This window comes from Papaver somniferum, chromosome 1 (assembly GCF_003573695.1).
Source record: "Papaver somniferum cultivar HN1 chromosome 1, ASM357369v1, whole genome shotgun sequence".
Taxonomy (NCBI): domain Eukaryota; kingdom Viridiplantae; phylum Streptophyta; class Magnoliopsida; order Ranunculales; family Papaveraceae; genus Papaver; species Papaver somniferum.
Genome location: NC_039358.1, coordinates 66,955,980 through 66,969,459, shown reverse-complemented (window position 1 = coordinate 66,969,459; position 13,480 = coordinate 66,955,980). Strand labels below are relative to the sequence as shown.

The window sequence follows — 13,480 nt, the reverse complement described above, 5'->3', positions numbered from 1 at the left end:
GACCAGACCATCAGACCAACCGGAATAAAGTATTCAATAAAATCGACCGTTGGTTCCCTTGTATATGCCATACGAGTTGATCTAGAATTAGGATTATCGATCACTGGTTCCCTTTTATATGCCAGCTGTGTTGATATTATTCCAGACCAGTATCTCAATCCATTAGGCCATAGGATTCATCTTGGCATTGATGTCCATTCGCAACCACCTATTTCTATTTCCATCTTCTTAATCTATTCATGTGATTTGTTTGATTCCGGATACTGATGTCCATAGTGTGAATATCTGAGTAGAGCTTTGTCACTTATATATGAATTTTAGTATGCTTGAGTGCAAACTCGTGTACAACAATTGGAATTTCATATCAGGGTACTTCCTCCTGTAGTCAATGAGAGTATGCCAACCAAGGAAGTTCTTTAGTGCTATTCCAAGGTTCTGCGTAGATAGCTACGGTCTGGAGTAAAGGTTTTGTGGGTATACCTCTTGTAAACCCTCCCGAGACTATAACTCGGCCATTAGGGCCACCTAGGGATTCAAAGGCTTGTTGCACATGCTAAGTGCAATCGCGATGCCTGCGACAGTTAGTTAGGATTTTTTTTTCTATTTTTGGACTAGTAAATAATAAGTTTGGGGGTATTTGATAGGTACATTTTTGTGTCTAATTTGTCTCGATTCTATATATTGTTAGAGCTCATTTTTGTACTTATTATGGTGTTTTATGTGTGTGTAGGTATTTTTGGCCAATAAACATTTTTGGAAAAATCGGCTCGAAAAGTTGTCTAAAGCACCATGAGGAATTGTTATTGGCACCCATATTTTGGATAAGGGGCACCCTCAGGGGCACTCCCTAGATAGTTACTATTCACACCCTACTCTGGATAGGGGGCGACCCTTTTCCCTTCACAGATTTTGGCGGGAAAAACTGAATTCAAAATTCAGTTTTGCAGCGTGATTTGCAGGCGAGATTTGTTGGAGTTTTAGCCGGATTTAATTGCTGATTTGGATCGGATACACCCTGTTACGACTAAACATGGAATTATGGTGATTAGATTCGAGAGAATAGGCAGGTACGTCGAGATTGGACAAAACAGAGGCTTGGAGTTTCATGGGATTGTTGAGATTTCATGGATCGGATTTAGCGTGATTCAACTGCATATTTTTGTTGGGAAGGACTTCTTAGAGCATAACATGGTTGATGTGCATGTTTGTATCGAACATATTGGGTTGTATAAGTGTGTTGGAGCGAAACATAGGAGATGGAATTTTCAGGATTTTCTTTTGATTATATTTGGCAGTTACGGGAGATTTAAGGCAAGATAACCTTTCATGAGATTTGTATCTATCTAATAGAGGGACTGGAATGACCTGTACGGCTCAGAAACGCGTAAAGAAGAATTTGGAAAGTGGAGAAGTCCGAGACTTTCTGCCAAAGAAATGAAGGAATTAAATCGAGGTTTAGGGATTCTGTTGGCTATAAAAGGGTTGTTGGGAGTCACAAAAAGGGGTACGTACACTTTGGGGAAGTTTAGAAGAGAACAGAGAGCTGAAATCACGAGTTGGAGTTTTATTTCTGCTGCTGCAATACCAAGAACACGAAGAACATAGACACACAAGCACCTGTCGCAGAAAACTATCGTTATTCAACAGCAGAAATTACATATCGTTCATCAACATCGGTTGCATTAGGTCTTTAGCCACTGTTCTTCTTTGTAAAAGAGATTATGTAACACATTGACGTTGTTGCAAATCATATGTATTATTACCTTTCATCATTTTAATCATTTTTTGAGCCATAAACACATATTTTGAGATCATGATTAACATGTGGAGCTAAACCCCATTGCTGAGGCGATAGAGGAAGTTATTTTTCCAACAAAAAGTGGTATATTCTATTTTATCTATTTATTGTAATTATTTTATGATTATTTTCCTTGATTGAAAATTGTTTGAATGATTTTTGTTAAGCAATTGTTATTTCTTTTGATAGAGCATGATTGGCCATAGGTTTTTGATGTTCTACACTTTGGATTTACACTTGCTATTTTGAAAATCTACATGTTGCAATAGTTTAGAATCAAATTGAACGAGAAAGTTGCATGAATATAAATATTGGATTAAATCATTTTGAACTTGGAACATAGTGGAATCTTAGCCTCAGTATTCTTTTAATATTGGTATCAACTTTGTCAGTGTTTGATATAATTATTAGTGAGTTTTGTTTTTTAGTTTTGAATTTAAGTCTAAAAAATCCTTCACAAGTCTGAGAAACGAAACTCTTTTTACCATTATCTACAAATCACATCACGTATTGGTATGGATACCTTAAGGCTATCACTGGTTCTGGAGTTCACAGAACTATTTTGGTTTACGTACCGGTATGGGTACTAAACCGATTTCGGGAACACATAACTATTTTGGTAAGTGTACCGGTTTGGATACTAACCCCGGTTCCGTAACCACAGTTCCAAAATGGTTTGCATATAAGTATGCGTACCGATCTGGTTCACGAGTTAAACAGATTTTCACATGATGTGCATAAGAATATGCGTACCACCAATTTGTAAGTCGATATATAGATACTCTGCTACGTGTACGAGTACATGTAATACGGGTTCAGACTTACAATAGTTTTCCAGCTTGTAAGAATGATAACATTGTCTTATATCCGAATCTATAGTAGTTCTATATTTCTCTCTAAATCGATTCGAAACATTCTCGAATAACATCAATGACACATACCACTGTTCCAGGTATTTTCGAATGATAAAACTTGAATCATGATTTTGATTTCGAATAATAAATTGTCCATAACCGAAATTCATCAAGTATGATCAAATGTTCATTAAGCTTAGTCATTATATTTTATTTAAGAAGACTCTTAACTTGATAAATAGTTCTCGACTCGAAATTCTTGTATATGCATAATAGTCTAATTATTTATGTGTCATCGTCTTAATGATAGAAAAGTAAATATATAACTTGAGAAATAGGTGGTTCAGTCTTCACTTACCTTTTGTTGATGAAGTTCTCCAAAAGCTTCGGTTGATCTTCACCTTCAAACAGTAGAAAGCAACGATGACTGTCGTGATCCATTGTTTCTCAACTACATTTCTATCCTCGTCTGATATTTAACTAATTGTAGACTAGAAATCAAGATATAGTTTGGAAAACTAAATTTGACAACAGGCTTGAGATAGCAACACTTGTGAGTTCGACATAGCAATGCTCTAACACTAAAATTATTCTTTGTTGATCGGTTTAATATTGTTGTTGAGAGGTGGTTAATAATCCAAGCTTCTCAACTAAATTATTGTAAGTGTTTTCTGATTCGTAAGCTTTGCCTATTACAAACAGATTTCTAATCCTTAATCTGAACGATAAGTTTATCTGTTAGAGGAAGATTGCTATCAAAAGCCTTCACCGAGGTTGAAGTAACTCTTAGGATGTAAAATAAGGAAGATAAGAGAATCAATTGCGTAGACCCTTACGAGCTTCAAGTGATGTAAGGAGCATGACTATAGCTGAATTTCTTGGGAGGCTTAGTTCAATCTCAAATACATTCCAGTCCGGAGTCTGATAGTAGGTTAGTGTCTATAGTGGCTTAATATAGTTTGGTGCTCAAAGCTGGACAAGGTCCCGGGGATTTTCTGCAAGTGCATATTTCCTCGTTAACAAAAAATCCGGTGTCTTATGTTTTTCCTTTTCCTTTTCCGCATTATATTGTTTTATCTTTATATTAAGAATAACACAAGTAGTATGTATTCAATCTAGGTAGTTTAAGTCCTTATTATTTGTGATCATTTATGATACTTCTTCTTGTAGAATTCATATTTTGAAAGATTGATAGCAAGTTTCATACTTGGGAGAATTTGGATCCTATTGATTTGGATACGACTAGATTGATCATGGATATTGATTTGTGCGATCATCCAAGAACTTTTATACACAATCAGGTTATTGTCTAGACATATTGATTATGAAGAGATAAGGGAAAACTTTATATACATATTGTTCAAGGATCTTTAATTAGGTCTACTTGAAATTGTATTAGGCTTTACCCATACAGGTTGTCGAATGAACAAACAATTGATGGTGTACATGGTATCCTCTCTTTTTCAATTGGTATCAGAGAAGGAAAACACTGTTATACCTAATAAAGATGTGTTTATGGCGATCTGAATTTATGGACAAGAGTTCAATCTCTGACAATGTACCACCAGAACCAGGGGATTCATAATCTTCTTCTATGAATGATCTTATTAAGTATATAGAAGAACTTCTGGAAGTACCTCTCCTAGAGGTTTAAAATCCCTTGATGTGTTTGTTAGCCTTGAAGAACAACTGGAGAATCTCATTTATATTGATTCATATCTTCAAAAAGAACAAGATTCTCTTGACAGGCTAAACCAAGTCATGATCACTCACATTAAACTGTATATGTCTTATATGTTCACAAAGATGGTGTGCAAGTGAATTTACAGGTTAAAAACAAAATCACATTCCATGATGAAAATGTCAAGAATTCTTTTTTTGACAAAAGAGTTCTTACGAAATGATAAGTGCACTCTTCAAGCACTATTATTAAAAATTTACAAGACAATTTTCAATTCATTATGTCAGCAGAAATAAATTGGTCTTCTCATTGGAAATTCTCTTTTTCACAGGTAACTGTACTTTCCTAATTCCCATTGAAGTAGAAAGTAATCTGAAAGAAGTTATTTCATGGAGCCATTCTGGATCCGTTCAAGTCTTTCTGAGAGAATCCTCCCTCTAAAGAATCTTGTCATCAGAGTATACGATTTTCTGAATATTTTTTTTTTTGAAGAAGAGAATCGTAATCTCAAATTATTGAGTTCTGCTCCATGGAAATAACTCCATCTGTCTATAGCTTATGTGACCTATTGACAATTTTGGTTTTAACTGTTTTTTATGATCAGATGCTTCTTGTTTTTTTTATTCCTTGTGGGACAAGAAATCCAGCAGTTAATGATATCTTCTCTGCCCCACCAAAGTTATACCATGGTGGTACCACAATATGATGAGTCCAAAATGCGCTTATTGTGGGTATCAGTACCCGCTTATCTGACTCCTAAGTAAATGAGAATTTTGTTTAAAAGTCAAAAAGTTATGCTCTAAGATTATCTTATCATGCGTTGATACTTAAACTTATTTCCAGAAAAATATTTAATTATTATACAAAAATCTTATGTAAAAGACTCCTGGCTTGTGCATATGTGTTTCACGGACCTTTAACTAAAGTGGAACAAGTTCCAATCCAGAACTAAACTCTACGGTTCATGAACCATCACTGTCATCCACTTAAAAGGAGGCAAACCCTTATTTTTATCAAGTCCTTTTCTTTCTTAATCAAGTACTCGAACTGTTAAAAGAGAAACCAAAATTGTCTAACTACCACCAAGATAATTTTATTACCAATCTCTGATTTCTTGGTATCGTTAGATTAGCAACGAATTTCTTATCAACGGGTGACGTTCAATTTCATTTCGCACTACCTAGTTCGGTAACCACCATCATCGGATGCTCATGGACTCGATAAGTATTTTACTTGTTCTTGATATTCAATTATATATAATCATGTTTAGTAGAAAAAAAAATCATCAAGGTGAAAGCTCAAGTAAAAGAAACGTTGATAGTGGTGATGAACATGATGGTAATATGGGTCACCAGGCTCGTGAACTCCATTTTTATGTTATCCTTCAATTTTATTTCATTAACAAGCATGCTCGTAATGTTTACAATAACTATGTCAATCGTAAACCCGTAATGGAAAGAGTTTATGATGCGTCTATTGATGTTCGTAAGTTTACTCGGTTCATGGATGAGCATGAATGGGGTTGTGTTCACCATGGCATTGGTCTGCTCATGCTGAGATGTTCAGTTTGTTTTATGCTAACCTACATGATGCATATACTTGCAATTTTAGTTTCAAAATCGTTATCAAGGATAAGACTATTCTTGTTGACTGTAGCATAATTGCCGAGTTATTAGATTTACCTCGTGATGGTGGTTGTGTTATTCTGCAACCTGAGAATGTGAGGCCTTCACCAAAGGATATTTCTGTGATTCTGATTAGAAAAATTGTTCCTTAGAAGGATGGAAAAATGTCAGTCAATGATGTTGAATTATTTCGAAAAGCCTTTGGAAAAGTGGTTGTGGATAATATTATTCCAATCACTATCGACAAAAATATATGGACCGGGGGTTGTGGCTGAGTTTGTTTACTACTTCATTCAAGGAGAGAATATTGACTTCTCCATTCTCATCACTTAGGGACATAATTAGGTTTATGATTCAAATACTTCAATGATAGATTCATGAATCCAGGTTCAAATATTTTTACCTTGATAGTCCGTTTATCCTGATCTTGTTCTAGTTATCTCATATCAAGAACGAGATAGATAGAAATCGCAAAGTTCTCTTTGTCTCAGACTTTGTGATTCCTCAATATAGATATCTAAAACTCTTCTTTGTTGTCTGTTTAAGATTTTTCTAGGGAGGTGCTTAGTAATCCAGGCTTCTCAGCTAATTGAGTGCAAGTGTTCCGAATTCGTGAGGTTTGCTAGCTTTATTAATAGATTTCCAAGCCTTGGTATAATGATCTAAAGGGAAATCAATTAACCTTATCTGTTAGGGGCAGATTGGTATCAAAAGTATTCCCTGAGGTTGAAGAACTCTTATGATGTAAAGGACGTTAGCTAAGAGAATCAATTGCCTAGAGCCTTGTGAGGTTCGAGAGACGTAAGAGGCATGACTGCAGCATTTTGGTCACCTTGGGTGCGTTAACTCTGTGTGGTTAAAATTATCGTCCGAGTCCAATTTCCAAATAAATACTCGCAACCCCGTAGTATACCGAGACAATCTTCAATTCACCGTTTCCGAGTTTTAACGAGTTCCATGTTTGATTATTACTAGTTTTGGCGAGTTCCAAGTCCGATTTTCCTGAGTTTTGATTAAGATGGCTTATTTTCTTTATTTTGATGTTAGTAACAACATATCTGAATATTAGACTGAGTTTTGGTAAGTTCCAAGTTACAAGTACGAATTCGTTGCTCCTCGTTCCTCATTCCCCAACCGAGTAGGACCAAAGAACGAATTGAACTATTAGCACAAGTTCCGCTTGAGTCTTGGACCACCTTAATTAAAAGCTAATAGCAAACTCAAGGTCACGTAATTCAAGCTTTAAGCTTGAAGTTGAGTAACTATAACACATCACTAATATGGGTACCAGTTTGCCCAGGGGTATACTGAAGACAAAACCTTCGTTGGTAAGGGCAATTCCTACGGTATGGAGGTAAAATCTACCATAACTTAAGGAGTATACACATATATGTAGACCCTCAGCAAAGAGTGGAGCAAAAACCCAGTACGAATAAAAATCAAAAAAGTAAATCCAACCGATCATTAAGTGGTCAGATTGAAAAATATGACATTTTGCAACGCTTATAAATGTTGTTGATTGGAGCGAAACACTAAATCGAAGTTATATCCGTCCCTAATTACTTTCGATCAAAAAATAAGAACCCCATAATGATTGGATGAGAAAAAGAAAAGAACCGGACATTATGGGGTATCCGGTCATTCTATGACCGGATGGACTCTCCATATAGCATCCTCTACATTTTTGAAGGGTATTCTCTTGATTTCATAAACACATGGATGTTAAAATCATCCATCATAGCACTTTTTATTTATAAGAAGACGTGGACTATCACAAATATATGGATGTTTTTTTTACTCCATATGAGTTGCCCTAAGGAGCTGGTACACCTCTACCCCTGTTATGATGCTCATATCATATGGAAGAAAAAATGACGAGTTCCCTCGTCCGAAAGTTCCCGTATCTTCCAAAGCTCGTCCGTATAAATCGTCACTTAGATTTAGATTACAGATCTCTAGGAGAGGTGATAAAAATCAATCAAACCGACACGATCGTATCTGGGTCATCCCTCTTTTCACTTTCCATTTACAGACCAAAGAAAAACTAAGAAAAGAAAACGAAAGAGAGTGAAGAAGAAGAAAGTATTAATTATCTGATAATAATAATAATAATCTCTGAAGATCAGACAAACTACAACAAGAAATGGGGTATCTTCAACTTCTTATTCAACAATCAATTGAAGATTCTTCTTCTTCTCCAACGATTCAAAATTCTCTGAATCTTCTCATTCCTTAATTCAATCAACAGATTCTTCTCAAACCCTTCCAGGTAGAGTAAAAAACAACTTACTTTAATTTAATCATTTCTGCAAAAAACCCAGTTTGGATTTGAGCTTATTTCAGTTTTTATCTAAAGAAATTGTTTTACTTTGATCAAGGGTTAGGAGAGTTTGCCCTAGATTTTTTTTATGTTGAATTCTGATATGCTGGTTGGTAATTATTAGGTAAAATATGATCGTCATGGAAGAAAGTACAAGTCAGTTTGATTCACTAGGTGCTGATGAGAACGAGATATTTGGAGATGTGGCTGAAGCTGAATGTCAATTAGTACTAGGAGTAGACAAGGTTGTAAGTCCTACTCATGATACTGCTACTGATAACAATACTCAGAATGATATTCATAGTCATTGTCATACTCATAGTCATGATACTACTGATAATACTACTCATGATCATGTTCATAATCGCGAAGAAGCAACGACATCATCGTCTACTTGTTTTACTAAACCATTTGTTGGGATGGAATTTGAAACACTGCAAAAGGCATTTCTTTTCTATAATGAGTATGCTGCTATTGTGGGTTTTAGTGTTAGAAAGGATAAAACCCGGAAATCAAATATTGATGGGTCGTATCTGTTTCGGCGGTTCTGTTGTTCTAAGGAAGGTTATCCACGGAAAAGCCTTGAGAATGGTGGTAATGGGGTTAATACTAACATTGGTATAGGAATGCAAGTCAAGGATGGTAAGTTAGTGAAAATGGAGGCGGCACGGATTCAGCCAGTTCCCAGGGTTGGTCGAAGAGCGAAGTTGGATATGAAGAGAAGGGCAGAAATTCAGCAGAGAATGAGGGTAGGTTGTAATGCTAGGTTAGACGTGAAAAGAACAACTGACGGAAGGTGGATTGTACAGAAATTTGTCGAAGAACATAACCATGAATGTGTTAGTTTGGATGAAACTCATTTGTTGAGGTCTCATAGAAGTAGACGAGCTGCTAGAGCACTGCTTGACAGAAATGGAGTTGGGGAACTTCCTTCCTCGGAAGAACGTATAATCAATGAAGTTCCAAAACCATCTGTTGGAATGGAGTTCGAGTCTCCTCATAAAGCATATCTCTTTTACAATGCGTATGCCAGGACTCTCGGTTTCGTTGTACGTAAGGATAAAACGAGAAGATCAAATATTGATGGTTCGCTTCTATTTCGTCGACTTTGTTGTTCTAAGGAAGGTTATCGTAGGAAAAACTGTGAAAATGATGACAATGACAGGAAACAAATGATAGGCGGTGTCATTGTGAAGGTGAGGACGCGGATTTTGCCAGTTACACGGGTAGGTTGCAATGCAAAATTAGAAGTTAAAAAAAGTACGGATGGTAAGTGGGTTGTCCAAAAATTTATCGAAGAGCATAATCACGAACTTGATCGTTTGGGAGACATGCTTTTGTTCAAGACACATAAACTTGATAAACCAGACCAGGAGGCGCTACTCGATTCTGTGACAGATGGGAGTGCAAGACCTAAAAAAGTGTCATCATACATTATGTCAGAAGCTGGTGGAAGTGAGAAGATTAGTTTCATTGAAGCACGTCTAAGAAATCGCATGAAGAAAAAGAAGAGGAGGAAACTCGAAAAGGGTGACACGCAGATCATCCTCAATTATTTTAGGCGGATGCAAGCAGAAAACCCAGCATTCTTTTATGCTATACAAGTTGATGAAGAGGATCAGATGTCAGGCTGCTTCTGGGCCGATGCAAGGTCGCGATCAGATTTTGGTCACTTCGGAGATGTTGTGTATTTTGAGACAACCTATGGGGCTAACACGTGTGGTCGACCATTTACTCCACTTTTGGGCGTAAATAATCACCTACAAACAGTCTTGTTTGGTTGTGCAATTATACTGAACGAAACAGAGGAGTCTTTTGCCTGGTTGTTAGAAACACTGTTGAAGGCAATGTATGGGCGCCATCCAGTAACTGTAATTACTGATCAAGATGCAGAAATGGAAAAGGCAATTGGGCAACTTTTACCAGGAACCAATCACTGTTTAAGTTTATGGCATATCTTGCAAAATACGGCAAAAAATCTGAGTCATTTGTACAACAAAGATGACATCTTTAGTACTGATTATAAGAATTGCATCTACGAGCCCCAGTTGTGCGAGGAGTTTGAGTCAAGGTGGGAATCACTTCTCGATAAATTTGATCTTCGTGATAACGAGTGGCTTGGTTACTTGTACATAAGAAGACATAAATGGGTTCCGGTTTATTCGAAGCACATTTTTCATGCACACACAATGTCGATTGAACAAAATGAAAGTATGCACTCTTTCTTCAATGGATACGTCCTGAGCAAGGCACTTCCTATGACTGAGTTTATTAGTCAGTATGAAAAGGCAATTTTTGATAGTCGTGAAAAGGAAACTTATGAAGACTCCATCTCCCGGCAAACACACCCAGTTTTGAAGTCTGAACTTCCATTGGAAAAACAAGCAGCAGAGAGTTACACTAGATTAGTATTTCAAGAGTTCCATAAAGAGTTTACTGACAGTTTTAACTACATGGCTGTAGAAACGGAAATGCTGGGGACAATCAAAACGTTTTTGGTTTCAAGGTGGGGGCAGAACAGCAGTTGGCTGGTTAAATTTGATTCCTGTGATAATGATACGAAGGTGACTTGTAGTTGCCAGAGTTTTGAATCTGTGGGCATTCTATGCCGGCATATATTAAAAGTTTTCACAGCTACTAATGTTATGTTGATTCCAGACGTCTACATCAGAAAGAGGTGGACAAAAAGAGCAAAGTGTGGCATGCCTTCACACAAAAATGAGAGTGTGGTGGGATCTGAATGTGAAAGTTCATTGGCTTTACGCTACAGAAATCTTTGCCAATTAGCTCTTACCCTTTCTGCTAAAGGTGCATTGTCTTTTAAGGCGTATCAAACAGCAAGTTGTGCTGTTGAAATGAAACTACGAGAAGTGGAAAAAGTTCCTGAGGGCGATATAATTGTCTCACAGCTTGATGTTCAGGGGACCAGTGCTTCTCACTCTCCCATTGAAGCTGTTAACAACAATCAGATTTCAAACCGCCTTGTCTGTGCAGACAACCCTACAGTAGCTTCAGGTAGCCAAATAGCTTCATCTGATCCGCCACGTGTTAGGCCAAGAGGACGTCCACCCAAAAAGGTTATGCCTACATTGCTGGAGAACCATAGGAAAAAGAAAGCCAGAACAGAACCTGAATCAAGTGAGCATAATGGGGTGCATTCACATCCAAGGAGTGAGGCAATTGGTACATATCAAGCTTAAATCTCAGATGTACTATTATTCATGTTTCTGGTAGTTTATAAGAATAGTGGTACTATCCATTCTCATTTCCATGGTTTATCTTAAGCAATTAGTGTACTAACCATTTTCCAATTGATTCAGCCTCGGAACCAATCGTCCCTTGCAATTTTGGAGGTAAAGATGGACAAGAGACTCATAACAGCCCTAGACTATCGTAAGTAAATCTTGATATGCCCTCAATTTGCTAAAGTAAAATTGCATAATGTAGCAGGTAACTTAACCTTTTCTTGCCATGGCAGGAATCTGTGCCCAAACATATGCGTGTATGTTCCTGGACCTGCGGGTGATCTTAATGACCAATACCATTCTACGGACACTTCTGGATTTGGGGTCAGATATCTTCATCCACCATTTTTTTCTTTAATTAAAATGATAGTAAACATATTATTATACTGATGTTGCGTCATTTTATAGGAGCCATTTGCTGGGCTATCATGCATCCAATCCTCCGAACATAATATTTTTGACCTTAATCAGGTGGGCTTATGGTAAGGATCATGCTGTTTACTTTTGTTTATATGGATGCCACACAAACTACTTGCGTTCTGCAGTTGTCCTTACTTCTTGCACACTCTTCAAACAAAAAACAAAAAACACAGGAGTTAACTGTTGGCCCTGCGAGCATTCCCAATCCCCAAACATTTCAGGAGTTAACTGTTGGCCCTGCTAGTATTCCGAATCCTCAAACGAGTCATTTTGACCTCAATCAGGTAAGATTAATTATATTTCTTGTTCTATATCATCTTAGCAGAGGTGTTCTTATGAATTGATCTGTCAACTTTGTGGTGGTTGCGTTACCTTGTCTTCATGGTCTGTCTTTTCAATGCAAGTATGTTTATCCTAATTCTACTTCATAGGTCAATCATGTCGTCCGCCCACCATTGGATTCTCGGCTTCTACCTTCCTCGGGGTGGTTCAAACTCAACTTTGGTGGGTGTAGTAAAGAAATCTATTTTGAAGACAGTGATAGAAGAAGAATTGGAGGCTATGGTGGTGCAGTTTCTTTAAGTGATGGATCGATCATTAAATCATATGCTGGATCAGCTGCAGAAGTTCAAGCAGTGGAGGCAGAAATTTTAGGGCTTTGGAATGGGTTGAAATTGCTCTCTGCCCTGCCATCTGGTCCAGTATGGATCGAGGGGGACTCTGACCATGTCATCAAATGGTTGAGAAGGGAGAGTGAGATTCCTTGGAGGTTTACCCCAATGTTTTTCGAGATAGAGGCGATTATGTCCAGATTAGTCTTAGGTCGCATCACTCACATTCACCAAGAAGGAAATTCCGTGGCTGGTAAGCTTGCAAATGAAGGGTTATCCAAGGATTCTTTGGTTATTTGGGATCAAATGCCAAGTTTGTAATTTAGCCTTGTTGGGTTCCCTCATTTGTAATATCATGTTTTTATTGCAATGAATTACAAAGAAGGAAAGAAAGGAAATTTCGGAATTTCGGAATGTGGGAATTAAGTGTTTGGCCCTCTCCTCACTCACTTTTACTCTCATGGCCTTGGGCTTGAGAAGTCCTAAAAGATTTCGAGCCCACCTGGAAGAGAAGGCCAGGAGAAAAAAACGAAAGAACCCTGATTTTGGGCATACCAAACTTTCAAGGCATACAAAGGACTAGTCCTAACTTGGGTGACCTTATAAAGGGTACCCTATGGGTGGTTTAATTATCTATATGCCCTTAAATCCTATAAATTATTAATTTATCTCTAACCTTAATACAAAAATCTAGGGGTGTAAATTCGGGCAGGCCGGGTCGCCCGACCCAAAACTAAGACAGGCCGGGCAGGCCAGGCTTAATATTTGTGAGCCCGTAAACAAATTCAGGCCGGACAGGCCGGGCACAAGTAGATAATTTGCTACCCAAAGACCGCCCAAAGCCCGCTTTTTATACGGGCAAGTCAGATCGGGCCGGACAGGCCACTATTTTGAATTTTTTTTTTTAAGTTTAAATTTTCAAATGA

General features: G+C 37.4%; 1 protein-coding gene across 2 annotated transcripts; it reads left to right on the top strand.

Annotated features, from left to right (window-relative positions):
* The first annotated feature begins 7,935 nt into the window (after positions 1-7,935).
* LOC113289875 (protein FAR1-RELATED SEQUENCE 7-like) lies at positions 7,936-12,960 on the top strand. 2 transcript variants are annotated; one of them, XR_003331197.1, is made up of 7 exons: positions 7,936-8,227; positions 8,403-11,461; positions 11,599-11,671; positions 11,757-11,847; positions 11,932-12,005; positions 12,117-12,227; positions 12,375-12,411. XR_003331197.1 is itself a non-coding variant. In XM_026539298.1 (7 exons), the coding sequence occupies exons 2-7, from the start codon at positions 8,410-8,412 to the stop codon at positions 12,873-12,875; spliced, it is 3,891 nt and encodes a 1,296-aa protein (XP_026395083.1). In that variant the 5' UTR covers positions 7,938-8,227; positions 8,403-8,409; the 3' UTR covers positions 12,876-12,960. The 2 variants fall into 2 exon arrangements, 1 of the variants encoding a protein (XP_026395083.1); XM_026539298.1 differs by having other exon boundaries at positions 7,938-8,227; positions 11,932-11,994; positions 12,375-12,960.
* Positions 12,961-13,480: the final 520 nt, after the last annotated feature.

Excerpts from the sequence above, each read along its gene's own strand:
- LOC113289875 (XM_026539298.1), top strand. The coding sequence starts at position 8,410 with ATGATCGTCATGGAAGAAAGTACAAGTCAGTTTGATTCACTAGGTGCT. Across the intron at positions 11,848-11,931 it reads CGGACACTTCTGGATTTGGG|GAGCCATTTGCTGGGCTATC; the intron begins GTCAGATATCTT and ends GTCATTTTATAG. Across the intron at positions 12,228-12,374 it reads GTCATTTTGACCTCAATCAG|GTCAATCATGTCGTCCGCCC; the intron begins GTAAGATTAATT and ends TCTACTTCATAG.